At 33.9% G+C, this 14,725-nt stretch overlaps 1 protein-coding gene across 1 annotated transcript; it reads right to left on the reverse strand.

The window, feature by feature from the left end:
• Positions 1–216: 216 nt before the first annotated feature.
• On the reverse strand, positions 217–14,561 carry LOC148604911 (uncharacterized). Its single transcript, XM_088549107.1, has 10 exons — positions 13,706–14,561; positions 13,207–13,278; positions 8,575–8,776; positions 7,820–7,983; positions 7,067–7,131; positions 6,180–6,373; positions 5,346–5,510; positions 4,981–5,166; positions 2,199–2,289; positions 217–1,695 (listed from the first exon to the last, which is right to left on the reverse strand). Exons 6-10 carry the CDS (start codon positions 6,343–6,345, stop codon positions 1,611–1,613), a joined length of 693 nt encoding a protein of 230 aa, XP_088405233.1. The 5' UTR covers positions 6,346–6,373; positions 7,067–7,131; positions 7,820–7,983; positions 8,575–8,776; positions 13,207–13,278; positions 13,706–14,561; the 3' UTR covers positions 217–1,610.
• Between the last annotated feature and the right edge of the window lie 164 nt (positions 14,562–14,725).

Raw genomic sequence — 14,725 nt, forward strand, 5'->3', positions numbered from 1 at the left:
ATTGTGTCAAAAACGAAATAGACCATCGTTTCATGTGAAATACGTGTATACAATGTTTCAAGAGTGCACCAATACCACAATAAGCACGATAAGCATCATTTTGAAATGTTGAATTACTATACACTTGTCACGGATAAGTACATGTAGTTTGATTATAAAAATACATGATGTTTTATGAAATGAAGACAAAGCTAGCTGAACAACAAATGTGTTTAATTAAATATATACATATATATCTATCTATATATAGACGGTATTATTTAAGCTTCTGAACATTTCCATTGATAAGACATATAAAACGGTCCTGTAGATGTTTCATATCTATGCAAACAATTAGGAAGATATATATGTTGTAAATTGGTATGGACTTATGAAAGCATGTTCGGCATGAGTGAACATGTACAATGCATGCTATCTGAAAAAGAGCACATTTTACGAAAATGTTTTATAATTCAAAATATAAGTAAAAACTAACGAAATATGTTACAACATCCTAGGCATTATTTGTGACACGATATCTTTAACACTTGGAGTGTTTGAAAAAAAGGAAGACGGTCCTGTTTTTGAGTTAGTTTAATGTATTCTGAAATTTAAGTTCTGACATGATGTCACAGTCTGAGACTAGTTCTATAGTTAGCACCGGAATGAACTTAAAAGATTTAAGTGAATATGGGTTTCCTAACACAATAAAGATACGCAGTCTGTATCCAAAAAGAAGGCAGACATCTAAAAAGATTTGGACTTCGAAAAAGCAGTTAATGCAACGCGCTCATCTGAAAGTTTAAGAAGTGAGAAAGTAGTATCGGATAATGAAGAATTACAGCAGCGTAGGGAAAAAGTTAAGAGTATGGATAAGGCGAGCCTTAACAAAGAAGAGAATATAAGGCAAAAGAAAGTTCTTTAAAGGTAGATATTAACTCACATAGAAAAGACTCTTACGTAAGTAGTAAAGTAGACAGAAGATTGACCACATTAGGGATTTTAGATACCAATGAAACAAAAAAAAAGTTCGGATTTAGATTCCTCAGAGGATACTGAGATTGAAAATGATATTAGGAAAATGAGGGAAAATAAACTGATAAAATCAAAATGTGCTGACACAGTTAAATTGCAGTTGAAATTGCCTCATTCGGCCTTGCAATACGAATTTGTTAATGATGATCATTTAACTTGAAACCAAATTTTTACACAATGTTGCTATAAAACTAAAACAAAATGCATATCGATAAGCTGATCAAAGACGTATTCAGTGAAAAATACCATTAATTGTTACTTGCACAGGACGTGGACGTCGAATGCAACACATACATTTTAAAGATTATTAATAGCAAAAATAGCTATCATTATATAAATGAAGTGAACTGTAAATGGAATTTCGGTATACTCTAGAATACTAGAATACATATAATGCCGACTTGCATCTTCTCTGTTTACTAATATTAGCACATTTGTCAGATTTTCCTGGAAGGAACCCAATAAAATTGCTGCTGATGATCTTAGGACTAATGGAATTGCCTTGCACATACGCCCTTTTGTTACTTTCATTATCGTTTTGAACAGCCTCGTCGTAGGTTGGTGGATATATGTCATTGCTTGTTTCTAAGAACATTTTATTGCCTGGTGACGAAGAAGTAACAAGTCCGAGATGAAGAAAACTGACTGCCCGCTTGTTTTGTGTCTTCAAGTTTGTGGCACCTAAATATGATAGACAATGTATATATATAATTAATGCAAATATGCTGTTGATTCTTGTGTTTGCTATACCTTTACGAACACCGACGAAAATATCATACTACACTTTTCAAATCATAACGTCACATTCAAACGTTCTTAGTTTGAAAGCGCAGCAGTCCGTATAATTTCGTAGCAGTTCGGATGACGTAATATGAACTTGCATTCATATCTAAGAATTAGATTATAACAAACCGTATTAACGAAAACACAAAACGCAGTTAATAGTTTTTCGACATACAAAGGGAATAGGAATGGTATAGATATCAATGGGACAACAACCCAACAGAGCGGAAATTATCAGGGCCACACAGTCTCTTTTTAAATATAATTTTGTAAATACATAAATGATAAACTCATTCTAATGAAAGCAAATGTCTCTATTTTTGTTCCTTCTGTTAGTCATTTATAGAAATAGTAGCATCATAAGATGATATTTGGACAAACCACTTTTATATAATACTTACCTAATTTTTAGAACACCAATCAAAATGGTGCAAGCGATTGACAACAAAATGATAACTACCATAATAGGACCAACTGTTTCGTCGTCATCTCCTGGAAAAGTATGAGGAAAATTGTTCAATAATGTCTTAATGATATGCAAAGTTAAATAAGTCGCGATAGATTTAAACTTTGGATAAAGTCAGAAATTGGTCAGACTAGTCTTAATGACAAGCCTTTGACATAGTATCCCAATTAATGAATTTGATTGCATATTTGATCAAACTTTTAAGCTTTACAAAGAGTAATCAAGGGAACCAAGGTTATAGCGGTAATCAAAAGAATATAATCCAGGGACAAAGACCAGACATGGAAAACAGACACACACAACAAAGAACACAAAGTAACTAAAATCATACATACAAAGTAACAAATGTAAATAAACAACTCGGACTCCACTAAAAACTGGGAGCATTGACCAGGTGCACCGGTAGAGTAAGCGTCCTCTGCTTTTCTAGAAACACCCGCCGAGTTGCTAATAAAAAGTCAAGTGCGGGGTAGACAAACGAGGAAAGGAAAACAATGACCCGTTGAATAAATCAGTTTTCATGATGCTGATGGATACATCATAACGATCCACGAGTTCATGATAACGACCATAAAACTTCTGTAGTGATGACTTCAATCTTGTAGCAACATAACCCTGTTCCAGAAGCCTATTTGTTAGAGTTCTAGCGCGATACAAAAAGTCTGCGTAGTTTCGGCAAGCTCTGGCATAATGTATGAGATGTGATATGAACACTCCATACGCAGGAGCCGAAGGGATGTTGCCACAGATGAAAGGAAAGTTGACAATTCTGAATGAAAAGTCATCACGTTTGTCGTAAAGTTTGGTGAATAGTTTTCCTTTACCATCGATTTCTAAGTGTAGGTCAAGATATGAGGCTGACTTCACAGTGTCTGTAGTATCCTTTATCTCAAGTTCTTTTGGGTAGATGCGATGTATCAAATTCCCGAAATTAAGATTGTTTAAAGATAATATGTCATCTATATAGCGGAAACTGAGATTAAAGGATCTAGCCAAATGATATTCTTTCTTTCTGATCAAATCAGCTATAAAGTCAGCCTCATAAGAGTGAAGAAATAGGTCAGCAAGAAAAGGAGCACAATTTGTTCCCATTGGAATGCCGACCGTTTGTTGAAAAACACGTCCAACACACTGGACAAATATGTTGTCGATTGAAAATTCCAGCATTTTGTAAACATCTTCCTCTGTATATTTGGAAGATGATTTGGAATTATTTCTTACAAAGTATGAGGAATCTCTACCAAGAACTATATATTTGTATCTAGGTGTACCATCTTTTTTGGGTAAACAACGATGTATAATGTTTTTAAATCGGAATTTTAACTAAGTATGGGGAATAGAAGTATACAGTGCTGGAAAATCATAGATTTTAATGCTATTATATTCAGATAATAGTCTTGAACTGATTGTCTCCAAAAGATCTTTCGAATTTTTCAGGATTCACATTAAATTAATACCACTACGGGAGTAACAAGTGTTGTGGCAGGACTGTAGACCCTCTTTGACAGTTGTGAGTATAGAAGTTAAAAGTTTTGAAAGAGGTTTGGCGGTACATTTTGCAGATCCAGCTATCAAACGTTGTTTGTATGGATTCTTGTGAAGTTTAGGAATCCAGTACATAGACGGTAAATCACAATCATCGTCCTTGGTAGAGAGACCAAAAGAGGATAGCATAGATTTATGGTTTTCCACAATATCTTCTTTGGAGAGAGTGGTAGCAGTATAGGTCTTATCACTTCTATTATTTTCTACGTCTACCTCTGATAATAAACAGTGGATATAAAACGTTTTGCAGACAAAAACAATGTTGTTTTGGGCTTTGTCTGCTGGTACGACAACATATTTGTCATCTATAGTAGACAATGTTTTTGCTACATCGGGGTCTTTGAAAACTGATGTAGCCTTGGCACTCACTGACCTACTTAAAATTTTCATTGGTTTTAAAATGAAAGACCTCACGGCCTTTAACCACCCTGACAGAGAATCAATAACTCGTTTTATCCATTTTCTTGCATAGTCCTCGACGGCATCCATAAAAACTTTAAAGTTATAATTCCAATTTATGGAGCGTGGTTCACGGTACTTGGAACCTTTAGAAAGGATGTTACGTAGAGATTCGTTTTTGATAATGGTTAAATCTTCCGTAACGACGTGACCAGAAGGACAATATTTGAATGGAGAACAGTCAGGTGGTTTAGCCTTGAAGTCCTCAATCTCGAGGTTCTGCAATAGTCTTTTATAATTTAAAATTTTGGATGCAATGGGTGAAGTTTAGGAATATGAAATAATTGGTATGGATTTGTCTTTGAAGTATGGGGGAATTTTGTTGGTAACGTTTTTGTGATGGAGGATGTTAGCCAAATTAATTGCATCTATACCTTTGTTGACAAACGGTAGTGGAAGAAATGATCGTTTTTCTTCATCTTGACTTTTCACACAAACTGGTTTAAAGAGTCTGTGGAAACCAATATCCAAAATGATGGCAACAAGTCTGTATAATGATGAGGTGGGGTCAGAAACAGGAGTGTCAAGACTTGTTTTGTAAAGGGAGTGTAGTAGAGTGAGAGGTATAGAATAAAGTTTTGTTCTAATGTAATGAAGTCCAAGAGGTTTTTGTATGAAAGGAAGGAGACCATCTATGGAGACATCATGTAACTTAGGTGACGTATAGTGGCGATGGCCAAAATATGTAACTATCGAATTGTGTACAACAGAACCTTTGCTCTCAGTGTCATTTGAATTTTCTTTAGTTATGGTTGCAGTTTTGGTGAATGGAGTAGTATTTGTAGTTTTAGTCATCGTACGCGTTGTTGTTGTTGTTGTCGGAGTCAGGGTAGTTGTTATTGCGGTTGAGGCGGTAGTTGTAGTTGTCGTCGTCGTTGGTGGAGGAACTGGTAATGATCCTTTCAAATAAAAAATATGACAATAATCCATTTTGACTCAATGAAATGATTTGAATAATTTGATGTTATATACATGTAAATAAAGCATTACAAGGGAGGGGTTCGAGAATTGAAGAGACGAGAGGTACAATAATGAAATTACACTTATAACAATAAGCAATTAAAAAAACCAAACTAACCAAAACAGTATGCTGCCTTGCCAACATTAAGTTGATTTAAATAATAAGTTCTGTAGCTTCCACAGTTTCTGATTTTGATGTCGTATTGCTTTTCACAATCAAATGCAACCTCGACCCTACACACCTTTCTGATGACAGTCTTCTCTTCAACTGACGGTAAACCACCTACAATGGTAATAACGTAAAGAATACAATAAAACATTTTTTTTGATTGGCAATTTATAAGTGCAAATTCCCCATATAGAGCACCACAAATATAAACACCAATTTGCAGTTATTGGTATAAATGTATCACCGAAAGAATAACGTCCCGGTGTTATAAGTCTAGATTCGTTTTTGAATAAAACGTAACTATGTTGGTAGATGAATAATGAATTATTAACATTATTTCAAAATAATGATAAAACACAAAAGTACAGCAAGCAGATATGAAGTATAAATGAATAATAGTTTTTCATTTTTGATTTTTGACCACGTTTGGGACTGATTCTGTTTTATGCATATCATCTTATGCGAAAGTGTACTTTTTCCTGAGTTCATTTAGTAAGTTAAATGGGATAAATATTTATAAACATTGTATTATCTAATGCCTTACCCATACCAAACTAGGAATTGATCCTTAAACACAATGGATTTTCTAAGATTCGAATTGTGGACTGCGTACTTTACACTACTGAACCAAGCACAAAACAATCATTGCTTCCCCCAAAGATTACTTACCTATTTAATGGGTAGTTTTGAATCGAGCTAGCTTACTAAATATTTCATTACTTATGTTTTATATTAATCAGTACTTATAATCAAAGAGGGTAAACCAGTTGTGTTCTTATTTACCTTGCATCCACAACGGATAAACTGTATCACATTGCATCATGGCAATAGATTCATTAACAATATCATTACCAGTGGCACTATTCATTTTGTACCATGCTGTGGGCAGTCTACTATCCTCGATAGCCACGTCACCGGGTTTTAAAGTGTAGTTAGACGATCGTTTCATTCATAGTTAGATTCATGACATGGGTCAACTAAAGCATACATTAATAATAAATTTTTTCGGGATACAAGATAAAGGTTTTTGTCGAACCCTCATGCAATGTAGCGATTTCATTGTAAATAATCTGTATATTTTGGATGTTGAAATGCATCTCTGTGACGAAATAATTTAGATTGTGTATCAGTACAGCTAATTTGTTTTCAAAATCTTTGCTGCCATTTATATCTTAATAGATTTACATTACCATTAACTATGACCGTTAATTTAGCGTTAGTTTTGTTTTTCTATGAATATAAACAAATTTTGTACTTTAATTTTGTTATTTGTAAATTTTCGAGGATATATCTGCAAGTGTATATAATGTAATAAAACTATATGGCCTGCCCCGCAGCTTGATGTCATGAACAAAATAAAATGTGTAATATAGCAAATAGGTAAGGCCCAGTCAAGCTTAAGGTAAGAAGACCAAACAGTCCATACTTTGCCATTTGACTCTCAAGACCATAGACTATTTCCTAAAAAGTAGGAATGTTGCACCAAAACGTTATAAAATATGAGGAAATTCGTATGTAATGTGACAGCACATGTTTTGATGTTTTGTGTATGTCGAGTATTCTGCTCTCATAATATATTTCTAAATCACTTAGTTCTTGATCAGATAAACAATTTAGTGACGCAACGCTATAATAATGACACGGTCATTATCAATTACACTGTCACTTACTTTCACACCAGGAGTAAATCCTCCATTACCTGATGTTTATCCGTCTGAACATTTTGATTCTTTCCCTGAAACACAAAAGTAATATATATTAAAATTCTTTTCTGGTACAAACTAATTCAGGTTAAGTAATATTCATTTATCAAGACCATGTCTTGTGCACGTAAATGTTTTCAAAACTTCATTAAGTATTGAAGCAAAGATGCATATTGGAACATGTCTGACGATTTTAGACTAAGATATATTTAAGAGTGATCAAGGGAACCAAGGTTATAGTGGTAATCAACAGAATGTAATCCAGGGACAAAGACCAGACATGGAAAACCGATATACACAACAAAGAAAATAAAGTAACTGAAATCATACATACAAAGTAACAAAAGTAAATGAGCAACTCGGACTCCACTAAAAACTAGGAGCATGGACCAGGGTAAGCGTCCTCTGCTTTTCTAGAAACACCCGCCGAGTTGCTCATAAAAAGTCAAGTGCAGTGTAGACAAACGAGGAAAGAAAAACTATGACCTTTTGAATACATCAGTTTTCATAGTGCTGATGGATACACCATAACGATCCACGAGTTCATGTTGACGACAATAAAACTTCTGTAGTGATGTCTTCAATCTTGTAGCAAATAAATACTGTGGAAACAAGGTGGCATTAAATCAAACCGATCCACTCACAATATTCAAAATATAAACTGGTTGTTTCTCTGAAAGATGAAAATGCCCGTAGATTTGAAATAGAAACGTTTCTTACCAAAACAATAGGCCTGGTAACATCCATTGGTGTGAGTCAGATAAAAACATAGTAAGTATCACAGTTCTTGACCTGAATGCTGTACGAGTGTCCACAACAATCCCCATTTTAGCCCGAAACACAAGCTCTTACATAAACTGTCTGTCCTACTGAAGGGTATGATCCTTTAAATAGATCCCGTTTTATAGTATTACATCAACTGAGAATACACTTGATATATAACATTTGACAATAAAAATAAACACCAGTAATTGTTTTTTTTATCATTTTATATTTATGGTTGAATATAATTTGAATTGGATAATTGAAAAGTTGTTTAGATCGTTTTGGTTATTTCTAAAAGTTAGAGCAAGATCATTCAAGTAACTATCTAACAAACGCAGACATGAAGTAATTCATTTATGTAATAAGAAACCACCAAATTTGCTTTCATGTCTAATTCAGAAACAGTTAAAGACCACATAACCAGTCTAAGTTTGTCATTTGGTTGTTACACTTTGGATATATAGGTTGTCTATGGAATTGGCACTTTTCTTGATTTGGTTTGATTTAGTTGACTTAAGTGAGAGTGGAATCCACGGCTTTCTTAAACAAATACAGATATGACTAAAGAAAAAAAAAACTATTGTTACGTAAGAATATACAATACGTAGACCCAAAAGCATTTTGTTCGGTGGAGTTTTCTACGTCATGAATCGCCGCAACATAAGGAATTATCTGAATTTCATATGGAATGGAACTTAATATTATTATACCATTCATCCATATAGGATTTGAAGTCCCACATTTAAATCCGCCTTTCTGGCATTGTGTCAGCATTATTTTTTCCCGCATGACTGATAGATCTATACCATCCAGGTGTCAGGGTATTATCACAAGGTAAATTATTATTTAGATTTCCTGATGATCTGTACCATTGATCAATCTGTTTAAAGTTTACAGGAAGGCAAGGGTCGTCTACAAAAATGATTTAAATTAGCAAAAGTACACATGTATCCTCCGAATATATTCAAATTAGTATTACTCTGAGAAGAGCAACATCGATTACGATAAAAAGGAAATTAATTAGTAATAACTGGCACTGAAACTTATACTATGAAAATTTTTATTCCAAATGTTTTCCATGGCAATGCTAAATTTAGCCAAAGCATCACATATGTTTTTTTATTGAAATATAGACACAAACTTGATTTCATAGCTTAAATTCACACCCAGGACTAAAACCATTGACAGACGTCTGGCCAAATGGACATGGAAGCTCCGTTCCTTCAAAAATATGATTTTAGCCGATTTTGATGCGAATATCAACGTCGATCTAAACGTAAGCACAGAGAACGAACATGTTATTATGCTGACATTAACAATACAAAACCGGTAACGATCCATGTGTTCATGATAACTACGACCATAAAACTTCTGTGATGATGACTTTAATCTTGTAGAAAAATAACCCCTTTCTTCAGAAGCCTAATTCTAAGACGTCTAGCTCGATATAAAAAGTGTGCGTAGTTACGACAAGCTCGGGCATAACGTATGAGTTGTGATATGAATTCATACGAAGGTACTGATGAGATGTTTGCCACAGATGAAAGGAACACATGATATCAATACGCATTATACATTTTTTCATATATGCGGATCATGACAAAATACTTTTTATGTGAACTTAATACTCTGTTCATGGCACATATATTTTTCAAATTTTACCATGACTGCAACCCTAGTAATTGACATGAAATGCATTAAATTTAGCTTTCAGCTGAATGTGGTGTCCCCAGATGGGAATCTTAGCACACTCACATCGGGTATGGAAAGTGCCCCGACCAATTCAACTAAAAGTACCCAATCACACGTTCAGTCTGCAGGCCATCTGTTTCAGTACAAAAATTCTGACTATTTCAAAATTATCAAACCATGTTCCATCGCTTTAAATGATATATTAGACTACAACGATGACGAATCACATTGTACCATATCAAAATGTGGTATTAAAAATTGCAAAAACATGCAACATTCTTATAACTGACTCTACTCTTACTTCTCCAGTTCTCTTAGAAACAAAACCTTCCATACAAGAAGTCACGATGAAAAAATCAACAAACTTAATATATGGATTAGAATGCAACTTATGTGGTTTATGATATGTCGGAGAACGCAATAACGATTAATCAAAGAAATGTGCGGTCATCGTTCGGGAATTAACACCACCAAATTCCCGACAGTTTATCAACACTTTAATCAACAGGATCATTCAATCCTCTCTATGAAAGTTCGTATTTTAGAAAGAAAAATTACCATCCTACGAACAGTCTCGTTCTAAGTGAAAACTACTGTAGGGAAAGAGAGGAGTATTGGATACGCAGACTAGGTACTGCAATACCCTACGAATGCAATGTCAACATCAAAAGTATAGGAAACCTTTCAAGCCAATGAATTTATTTGACAAAAATCCAAGACGGGAAAATAATCATGGCCATCGCCACTACACGTTACCTAAGTTACATGATGTCTCCATAGATGGTCTCTTTCCTTTCATACAAAACCTCTACGACTTCATCACATTAGAACCAAACTTTATTCTATACTTCTCACTTTACTGTACTCCCTTTACAAAGCAAGTCATGACACTCCTGTTTTTGACCCCACCTCATCATTATACATACTTGTTGCCATCATTTTGGTATGTATGACTGTAGTTACTTTATGTTCTTTGTTGTGAATGTCTGTTTTCCATGTCTGGTCTTTGTCCCTGGATTACATTCTTTTGATTACCGCTATAACCTTGGTTCCCTTGATTACTCTTTGGATATTGGTTTCCACAGACTCTTTTGACCAGTTTGTGTGAAAAGTCAAGATGAAGAAAAACGATCATTTCTTCCACTACCGTTTGTCAACAAAGGTATAGCTGCAATTTTTCTAACATCCTCCATCCCAAAAACGTTACCAACAAAATTCCCCTATATTTCAAAGACAAATCCATACCAGTTATTTCATATTCCTATACTTCACGATGATTGTGATTTACCGTCTATGTACTGGATTTATAAACTCCACAAGAATCCATACAAATAACATTTCATAGCTGGATCTGCAAAATGTACCGCCAAACCTCTTTCAAAACTTTTAACTTCTATACTCACAATTGTCAAAGAGGGTCTACAGTCCTACCACAATATTTGTTACTCCCGTAGTTGTATTGATTCAATGTGGATCCTACAAAATTCAAAAGATCTTATGGAGACAATCAGTTCGAAACTATTATTTGAATATAATAGCATTAAAATCTATGATTTTTCAACACTGTATACTACTATTTCCCATACTCAGTTGAAATCCCGACTTAAAAACATTATACATCGTTGTTTTTCCAAAAAAGTTGGTACACCTAGATATAAATATATAGTTCTTGGTAAAGATTCCTCATACTTTTTAGGAAATAATTCAAAATCATCTTCCAAATATACAGAGAAAGATATTTACATAATGCTGGAATTTCTAATTGACAACATATTTGTCCAGTGTGGTGGACGTGTTTTTCAAAAAACGGTCGGTATTCCAATGGGAACAAATTGTGCTCCTTTATTTGCTGACTTTTCCGTCACTCTTATGAGGCTACCTATATAGATGATATGATCCGAAAGAAAGAACATCGTTTAGCTAGATCCTTTTATCTCAGTTTCCGCTATATAGATGACATATTATCTTTAAACAATCCTAATTTCGTGGATTTGAAACATCGCATCTATCCCAAAAGAACTTGAGATAAAGATACAGACACTGTGAAGTCAGTCGCATATCTTGACCTACACTTAGAAATCGATAGTAAAGGAAGACTATTGACCAAACTTTACGACAAACGTGATGACTTTTCATTCAGAATTGTCAACTTTCCTGTCATCCGTGGCAACATCCCTTCGGCTCCTGCGTATGGAGAGTTTATATCACAACTCATACGTTATGCCAGAGCTTGCCGAAACTACGCAGACATTTTTTTATTGCGCTACAACCCTAACAAATAGGCTTCTGGAACAGGGTTATGTTGCTACAAGATTGAAGTCATCACTACAAAAGTTTCATGGTCTTCATCATCGTTATGGTGTATCCATCTGCACCATGAAAACAAATTTATTCAACGGGTCATTATTTTCCTTTCCTCGTTTGTCTACCCCGCACTTGACTTTTTATGAACAACTTGGCGGGTGTTTCTAGAAAAGCAGAGGACGCTTACTCTACCATTGCACCTGGTCCATGCTCCCAGTTTTTAGTGGAGTCCGAGTTGCTCATTTGCTTTTGTTACTTTGTATGTATGATTTTATTTACTTTATGTTCTTTGTTGTGTATATCGGTTTTCCATGTCTGGTCTTTGTCCCTGGATTACATTCTTTTGATTACCGCTTTCACCTTTGCTCTTTAAAAATATATTTGGATTAGACATGCAGTTTTTTGGAAATTTGTTGATAACATTTTGAAAGTAATCACTGTATTAGCCTTTAATTTTAAAGGTACACGAAGGTAAACGGCAGTAACGATGCAAAGCCGACAATGCACATTATAAATGTATTTTACACAGTACGTTATTTTTGGAAAGCGTTGAAAACGCTACTTGATGTTAAAACCAAGTCATAACATAATGCTCTTAAAAATTGTTTACAAACATATTTTCTTCTTTGAAAAATTATGTACACAAATGAAGTAATTATGGTGATTTCTAATGATTACCAGGTGCACCGGTAGGGTAAGCGTCCTCTGCTAGTAATCATTAGTAATCATTAGTAATTATGGTGATTTCTAATAATTACTAGCAGGGGACGCTTACCCTACCGGTGCACCTGGTCCATGCTCCCAGTTTTTAGTGGAGTCCGATTTGCTCATTTGCTTTTGTTACTTTGTATGTATGATTTTAATTACTTTATGTTCTTTGTTGTGTATGTCTGTTTTCCATGTCTGGTCTTTGTCCCTGAATTACATTCGTTTGATTACCGCTATAACCTTGGTTCCCTTGACTACTCTTCCATGTCTGGTATTTGTCCCTGGATTACATTCTTTTGATTACCGCTATAACCTTGGTTCCCTTGATTACTCTTCCATGTCTGGTATTTGTCCCTGGATTACATTCTTTTGATTACCGCTATAACCTTGGTTCTTTTGATTATGCTTTAATAATAGGGTGATGTTTTTATTTCGGTGGGTTTAACAAGTCATACGAATTTGTAATATTCCGAAGCCACAAGGTTGTAATAAAACAGTTATATTTCAAAGTAACATTAACATGCGAGGAAAGGCGAGGAAAATATTCTTATTTTGGTTTGTCACCCACTTTATGATGGTGATCTTAACGCTGTGTGTTTTAGGATTAAATATTGTGCACGAATCGATTTAATACATACATTTGAATGCCTTTTTCCACATACCAAACAGAACCCAGACGCTGGTTTTTTTATTCCTCTTGTTAAAAAGCTCTGAAAATGTATGTATTTGGTCCACCATTTAATTGCAAATAATGTGGCGGCATCCAGTAACATTGTGCCTTGGTTTTCAATGTCAGTTTTTGAAGTAAATGGGGCTACTGTTAACAATTTATTATAATAATTATTCTGAATGTATGTTGTGGAACGTAAAAAGAATGAAGCAGATAAAACATCTGATATACTGTATCTTTTGGTGAATCGACGGTAAACGGTTTATAATATAGCAAAACGTGGTTTATATAGAAAAATGAAATCAAAATTCACAAAAGAAAAAAAAAAAAAAAAAAGAGCCAAGAAAGAAAGAAAGAGAAAAAGACGATTGATAATTGTATTTTATTTTAAACGCAATTCAAATAATGTTATTCACAAATATCAGTAAAAACGATATATACGTGAATATCATATATTGAATACCTACCGTCAATTGGAATCAGTCTAACAGTAAAAAAATGAAACATATTATAAAACAATGTACCATCCCTGTAGTTACTATCACGTTCAACTAAATCAAGTTTGTATTTGAATTTGTCGATTTTCCGACATTTTGTATGCAGGTGACAACTTCCTAGTATAATAGTAATATAAAACATCGATTCATGGTTAGTTTAGGACAACTGGTATATAATATCATCTATTTAGATTGAAAAGAACGTACATGCATATTTCACGAATTAAGAGGCTTCATTCCTCGTATTACACGTTTATATATTTTACCTTGAAAGTGCATAAACCGAAGAATTGTTATGTGGTCTCCAACTATTTCTGAATGTGATATAAAATTGGCTTTGTAGGGTTTTTGACATCACCTCCTGTCTAAATTGTATTAAGACTGCTATTTAAAATGCTTGTTAGACCATTTGACTTCTATTAGGAAGGAGCTTAGAACAAAATTGAAATGATAATAAAAAAATGAAAAGGCAGGGCAGCCCGTCAAAAAAACTGAAAAGACAGGAACTTTTATTTTCCTTATTTTTTTGTCTATATTTTAAAACTTTTTTTGCGCTTTGTGACAATATAGGCGGAACATATATTTTCTCAAAATATTAAGGGAGGATAGGATAGGAAATTTGATCATACTCCTCATCAAAATCACTTGGCTGCTCCTTTAAGCAATGAAAGATTCCTATCAGCTTGTAGAATAACATATTTCTTAATTTACAATTCAGATATATCTCTTAAACTCATTTCCATCATTATTAATATTTTCCACAATTAAACATAATATCATTTTAAATTCAATTAAAGCATTTGACGTTCGCTATTCATTATCAAAATCTCATCATTGCAATGTTTTCTGTATTACGAGCTATTTAAAGTATGTGACATATGTAACAAAACTATTTCGTATTTATACATAAAAAAACTAAATGCAGTTAATAGGTCATTTAAATATAGCACAAAACGTTTCAAATACCTAGAATATCAGTCTAGAAAAAAA

The sequence above is a fragment of the Perna viridis genome, chromosome 10, assembly GCF_037379345.1.
Source record: "Perna viridis isolate PV_CMFRI_1.1 ecotype Kerala chromosome 10, ASM3737934v1, whole genome shotgun sequence".
In the NCBI taxonomy this organism is placed as follows: Eukaryota; Metazoa; Mollusca; class Bivalvia; order Mytilida; family Mytilidae; genus Perna; species Perna viridis.

What these genes read in the sequence shown, in the direction of transcription:
- LOC148604911 (XM_088549107.1), bottom strand. Translation starts at nt 6,345, where the DNA reads ATGAAACGATCGTCTAACTACACTTTAAAACCCGGTGACGTGGCTATC. An exon ending in TTATCCGTTGTGGATGCAAG is followed by an intron (nt 5,511 to 6,179) that starts GTAAATAAGAAC and finishes TTACCATTGTAG; the next exon opens with GTGGTTTACCGTCAGTTGAA. An exon ending in AAATGACACTGAGAGCAAAG is followed by an intron (nt 2,290 to 4,980) that starts GTTCTGTTGTAC and finishes ATACTTTTCCAG; the next exon opens with GAGATGACGACGAAACAGTT.